The following is a 6930-nucleotide window of genomic DNA, read 5'->3' on the forward strand; positions in this document are numbered from 1 at the left end:
ACAACAGTTATATATAACTTCCTCTTTTAAGTTGTGTTTGCCTATTCATTCCAAGCTTAAGCAGTTACAAAAGCAGGTCACTTAGTGGACAACATTCTCTGAAAGACTTTCAGCATTGATGGTGGCTTGGTTGCTAAATATGAGTTTAAAAAATTCGTCAAGCCATTTTAAATGGCACTTAATACAGGGATGTGGCCTCAAGACCCTAGGAAATGAAAGATGACATGCACCTATGCCCACAAGCTCTTAAAGACATGAAATGATGCTACTCCTGCCCAACTCATTCCTGTTTCTTTTTATTGTTAGCACGTCATGGGATGGGAATAGGAAAATAATACATTTGAACATACATGCTAAGTCTAATTTCCTATGCTCAGGTCCTTAGGGCGAGAGCCGAAAATTCTACCTAAATTATATCTAGATTTCATTGTCATTGGGGTATTTATTTGTCAATTACCAACACATTGAAATTTTGCATGTCAAATTAGAAAACAGAAATCTAGAATTTTTTTCATTTTCCATGGTACTTATTAAAGGACAAATTCCGAAATCTTTTGCCACTTTTCTACACTGTGCTTGACTGTGCTTTCTTTGTCCCTAGTCCTGCACCCAATTCTACACACTTTGCTCCTATAGATGCCCTTCTCTCTAGACTCTCACCCTTCTCTAAATCCCCAGGTTGCTAGAAAGAGCTTGGAAAAGAATGGATGAAGAGGAAGAAATAGTATAAAGTAGGTATGCATGATGTATTATGGTGGGTTTATCCTCGAAGAGACCTATAACCTATGCAGCATTGGAGCTTTCGTTCTCATTTCAACATTTCGTTGACATGGTCGGATCGGATGGTCCCCTCATCAATGCCGGCCGAACTGTCGCCCACCTTTCTCATTTCTTCCGTATGACAACAATCTCATCTCTACAAACCATTTTTGATTGTTTCTAACAGACATCTCTTTCGCTCTTGGCATCCAAGTTTGCTGTGTTATACAAGAACGAGGTGCAATTGCCTGCAGTTGTGAAGACGAGGAAGAAAATCACCTTCTGAACCCAACTTCGCTCATCCCATTGCTGCAATGGAAGCCTGGCCCCTTATTGTTGCTCTGATAACTTTACTTCTGGCTCCCGTGAGCATTCTGCTGCTTAGAATGCTGCGAGAGTACTGGTGGACTCCGCATGTAGTCTCAGCACGGATGATGAAGCAAGGCTTTAAAGGACCTAGGCCTCGATTCTTTGGGGGAAACACAGCGGAGATAGCTAGCATTTGTAAAGAAGTGCTCGCGGAAGATATGAAGGGGATTAATCATGACGTTGTCTCGAGGTTGATCCCCTACCTGACGCGATGGTCTGACATCTACGGTAAGTAAAGCACATCGTTTGCGTTTTGCGTGACAAGTGCTTAAATGTGTCGCAAACTACTCAGCCTAATGAACTGCCAATCATCTGAAGTCTGGACTTGGCGCAGGTAAAAAGTGTTGTTTCTGGTGGGGAAGAGAGCCTGGAATTTTCGTTACCGACGCAGAACTGGTGAAGGCGGCTTGCAACTCGAAAGAACAAGGTGGTCCATACTCCAAGGCGTCGTCGAAACAGAGAAACAGAAATGCTTTGTATGGAGGAGGGCTCTTTACGTTGACAGGAGAAGCCTGGGCACATCGCCGAAGTGTGGTAGCACCAGCTTTTCATCAGCAAAATTTGAAGGTTCGTTGACTGGTTAGTAGGCATTAAATTGTTTGCTGGTCTATGAGTCAGGAATGAGGAATTGATTTTGGTTTCTGTTTTTGCCTTGTTTAGTCTCCTGATTTGTGATTTCTGAACCTTTTCTCCCCTTTAATGCCTTTTGGAGAGAGAGATAGCGAGAGGGATAGTGGAAAGGGAGGTTGAACCAACATACGGGTGTGAATACGCTCGAATACGCATTCGAATCGTGCATCGAAATGCAAATGTATTTGCGTCTTTTGAAATCCACACATTTTCAGGGCCTGGTCACAAATATGGTAGAGTGCACAAAAAAGACGTTGGATGAATGGGAGACACTGATGGACAAAGAAGGGAAAACGGAGTTTGATGCCTTCAACGAGTTCAAGAAGTTGACTGCCAATATAATCGCCTCTACGTCCTTCGGTAGCAGCTATGAGAAGGGAAAGGAAGTGTTCGAGCAGATCGATTTGCTTCAAACGCTTATAGTCAAATTGGATCACTCTGTGTTTCTTGGGAAAAGGTTCGTGTAGGATGACTTCAATCCCTAGGCTAACTATGTTGCTTGGATTCAAATCAAGATTGCAAGTATTCTAGAAATCATTCTAATGCTAAAGATATAGTCTTCTTTATTGTTCAAAGGATCGGCAAGGCTTGAGTATGTTATTTGTTTGGCAAACCTTGCCAAACTACACTAAGTCAATATGCACCGTGAAATATCACGCTTGGGTTTATTTACCGAGAATTCTGTTGATAGAAATTGCTTTATGCAGTTTTCTACCAACGCCGTTAAATCGCAAGATTTGGGCACTAGGCGGAGAGATAAATCGTTCTTTGAGTCAGATTGTGGAGGAAAGGCGCGAAGCAGAGAGGTCCAACCTAGGAGCAACTGGCTATGGAAGCGATCTATTGGGCCTGTTGTTAAAAGAGAGCGACGGATCAACAAGCAGTGGAAATGGCAAGCGATGCACGACGCAAAACGTGGTGGATGAGTGCAAGACCTTCTACTTTGCAGGGCATGAGACAACAGCACTGCTATTGACATGGACAGTGATGCTATTGAGCATCCATCCGGAATGGCAAGAACGAGCCCGAGAGGAAGCCATGGAAGCTACGCAGGGGGATGACCAACTCACATATGAGAAGTTGGGCAGAATGACAAATGTAAGAGCGCTCTCTCTCTCTCTCTCTCTCTCTCTCTCTCTCTCTCACGCACACACACACAGAGTTCTCGGTCAACCTCTTCCCCATCGATTACTCTGATTGCTCCATCTACGTTCTTAAGGGCAGCATCTCCTCCTGGTTGAAGTTGTTGGATAGGAATGAGAATGATAAGTTTCACTACAAGGGCTAACACGAAGTGATGGTGTTATTGTTACGATGATGATTGTGTAGATTGGGATGATTGTGAAGGAGGCGTTGAGGCTCTATCCACCGGCACCATTGACGGTGAGAAAGGCAATGGAGGAGACGAAGTTGGGAGGCATGACGATACCAAGGGGGCTATGGCTATGGATACCCATAGTAGCTTTACACCATGATATGCATGTGTGGGGAGAAGATGCACACGAGTTCAAGTGAGTATTCACCCAAAACTATCTTCCTTAACAAATACAAAACCTTCAAGTTCAAAATTTCAAAGGTTTTTATGAAATTATTTTGCAGGTTCTAAGCAAAACTATCGCTAAAAGGCCTTGAAATTTGCAGGTTTTAAAGCCTACTATTTTCAAATTTAAAGGTTGATTTCTAAAATTTGCCATTCACTAACATTATTACCCCTTGGTTGAATGAGTTTAGGCCGGAGCGATTTGATAATAACAAGAATGTCAACGGCAACTACAACAACAATTTTATGCCGTTTGGACAAGGTCCTCGCAATTGCATTGGTTCTAGCTTCGCCACTCTAGAGGCCAAGGCATGCCTCGCCCTCCTCCTCTCGCGTTTCTCCCTCACCCTCTCACCTTCTTATCGCCATGCCCCTATCTCCATCCTCACTTCTCGCCCTCTCCATGGCTTGCCGCTCATCCTTCGCCCCATCCTCCACCCCTCACCCCCCTCATTTATATTGTCTTAACCATTATTGATAAGGTGGGAAAGGGTTTTATGAGGAACTCTTATTCCCCATCTTACATGTCATAACGTTTTGTGAAAATGTGAATGAACACTATGACGATAAGACTTATGGAGTGTTTTAATGAATTATCCTGAAGGAAATGTATAAGTGGTGCTTTTTAAATATTTTCTCTTCTCACAATGATGGTTGCAAATGATGTTTTATCAATACGCTTTTAATCTGTCTAATATTCAAATGTATAGAAAATAATTTACATAGTTATCAAAAGTAATCAAGCTTTGAAAAGTGAAAAATTAGTGAAAACCCAAGTTTTTGATGTTTTGTTACCTATATTTGGAAATTTGTGTAGAATTCTTGCTCTTGACCTAGGAGGAAATGTACAAGTGTGGCTCTTTAAATCTTTTCTCTTTTTCCACATGATCCTTGCACATGAACATTTTTTCAATAGTTCTTTTGAGGATTCTAATCCTTCTCAAATTCAAATGCATCTAATATAGCTCACAAGCTTAATGTTTTTTGGCATACTAGGAACTAATCAAGTTTTTGAAGTGCAAATGCTAATGCAAAACTATAGTTTTTCATACACATTTCAATGCAAGCATGTTCCACATCATCCCCTTCTCTACCAACATACTACTCTACCCATGGTTCATTATATCTATTAACTCTCCACATCCTTTATGTCATTCATGGCCATGCATGTTTCAGCACTACACCTTGGCATTGTAATGGAATGGTCAAAGGTTTATAGGATCATTGGGATGCCATGGTAAGGTTAAGAAGATTGGGACTTGGCTTTTGAAAGCTGTGTAGCTCAAAGGAGTATGAAAAAGTTTACAAGGAAGGAGAAAGCTCATGGAATTCTTGAGTGCTATGAAACTATCAATGAGCTTTCACTTTGAAAGCACTAGGCTCATAAATGTCATGCCTAGGTACATATGATAATGAAGAATAGAGACCTTTGATTGTTGTGACAACACTATCTCTCAATTTTCCTAAGCTGTCCCTAATTCTCTTAGTCTCACATAGAGACATAGAAGTAGAAGCATGCCAAGGGTTATGGCTATGAGATGTGTATGGAAGTACACCTTAAGTCCCAAAATAGAGTACATTATTTGTTAAATCCTATGTGCTTTTTGATGTGAGAGACTTGTTCTTACTCATGCTTCTCTTTTCTCTCTTCCTTTCACTCCCACAAAAGCTCTCAAAGGAAACTAAGATCTAGGTATCAAAATTCCAAGATTTTTGAAGCAAATTCAAGAGGAGGTTCTCCTCACAAGAATGACTTACGAGATATGGAAGATTCATCAATGAATGAGGGCTTGAACTCATAGAGACTGGAAGCAATTGGTGCTCTAATAACATGAGAAAGTAGGAAAGGTGAATGGGGAGTGTACATCTGAAACCAGAAGGTAATCTTTTCAACACACAAATTCACCACATAATCAATTGGAGAAGGAAAGCACAATCACACCATGAGAGCGACAACAGAATGGATACAATCTCCCCCCCTAGATGAGTGGCTCACGCTTTCTCATCTAAAGTATTTATGATATTTCATAAAAGCACCAAGGAGCCAAAATTATCCCTCTCATCCAAAAATGAGGGATTTGCTTTACATAGCCATCTTAGGTCCCAAAATGAATTATGTCCTCAACAAAATATATTACTCAAACTTGCAATAATAAAACAAATACAAAATTGGCCCATGGCCATATGTAATGCGCTGTGCGACACCTCGATCGGTACCCTCGCACTAAGTCCAATCCTCGCTATGAGTTCCATCACCTGTACTCAAGCCGCCAATTACACTAGTTATTAACAATCGATTGAACGAATCACCGAATCAACCGATCCCAACATAACCGCGCTCAAAGCACAATAATCAAGCACAACACCAATAACACTAGTGACATCAGTATTAACATGGAATCACCCACAATACTGACCATCTAGCATGGCAAAACACAAGCTAGTTAGGCGTTCCCAACTAGCAAGATATATCAGAAAATATAATTTTCGTAACATCCCTGTTGCTTGGATTGCAACTGACCTCAGTTGCGTGTTTGATTATAGGAACTAATGAGGTGTGGAAAAGTTCGAAAGAACCGCTCAGGCATCCACTGAGCATCATCTCTTGGATGATTCTTAAATTTGAGCAAGTATTTAATATAGACATTTCCTTTTCAGGTCGAGGTTTGTTGATGATCAATAATGCATTCAGGCTCTAGAATTTCTTCTTCATCAACAATCAATGGAGCCTCTTCATAGACAGGATGAATAGGTAAAGGTCCTTTAAAGGGCTTTAAGAGGCTGATATGGAAAGCATTATGTATTTTCCAATTATCAGGTAATTCAAGCCTATAAGCTAGATCATTGATTTTCTGAATCACCTTGAATGGTCCATAAAAACATGGTGACATCTTGATTACTGGCTGTTTCTCAACACTCTTTAGTCTTCTTTTCTCAATCCGAAGAAGTACATAATCGCCTTCTTTAAAAAGCATGTTTTTTCGTTTCTTATTAGCTTGTTTTGTGTACTTCTATTGAGCGATTGCAATGGCTTCTCGAACCTCTTTGAGAATATTTTGATAGTCATGGGTAAATGCATCTGCTGCTGCTTCCACTCTATGCATCAATCGTGTGATAGGAATAGGTAAAACCTTCCCATAGATAATCTGAAAGGGTGCTCTTCCACTTGCAGAATGAGGAGTATTATTATAAGCAAATTGTAAGAGATGAATGTATTTGTCCCAAGTCTTTGGTTGACTTCCTGCATAAGCTTTTATCATATCCATAATAGTACTGTTTGTAACCTCAGTTTGTCCACTCGATTCTGAATGAAAAGCTGATGAGAAGTCTAACTTAGTGCCTAGATTATGAAATAGTGCAGTCCAGGAATTACTGCAAAACTTCGAATCTTGATCTTGATCAAACACTATAGTCTTTGGCAAACCATGATGAACAAAGATATGCTTGATGAATAAATGTGCAGCTTGCTGAGTTGTTAAAGTCTTCTTGCATGGATGAAATAAGCTTGCTTACTAAAGCGATCTACTATCGTCCAAATCATATCATTTTGTTCGCTGTAGTAGGAAAACCTGTTATGAAATCCATAGATATTTGTTCCCAAGGTTGCGTAGGAATAGGCAAAGGCATAAGCA

At 40.5% G+C, this 6930-nt stretch overlaps 1 protein-coding gene across 1 annotated transcript; it reads left to right on the forward strand.

The window, feature by feature from the left end:
* Window positions 1-859: 859 nt before the first annotated feature.
* LOC147893292 (cytokinin hydroxylase-like) lies at window positions 860-3912 on the forward strand. Its single transcript, XM_087386225.1, has 7 exons — window positions 860-896; window positions 1014-1356; window positions 1463-1695; window positions 1974-2215; window positions 2466-2856; window positions 3088-3269; window positions 3490-3912. Exons 2-7 carry the CDS (start codon window positions 1074-1076, stop codon window positions 3764-3766), a joined length of 1608 nt encoding a protein of 535 aa, XP_087242351.1. The 5' UTR covers window positions 860-896; window positions 1014-1073; the 3' UTR covers window positions 3767-3912.
* The last annotated feature ends 3018 nt before the right edge of the window (window positions 3913-6930 follow it).

Source organism: Dipteris shenzhenensis, chromosome 15 (genome assembly GCF_047967505.1).
Source record: "Dipteris shenzhenensis isolate YYH24624 ecotype China chromosome 15, Dip_SZ_1.0, whole genome shotgun sequence".
Classification (NCBI taxonomy): domain Eukaryota; kingdom Viridiplantae; phylum Streptophyta; class Polypodiopsida; order Gleicheniales; family Dipteridaceae; genus Dipteris; species Dipteris shenzhenensis.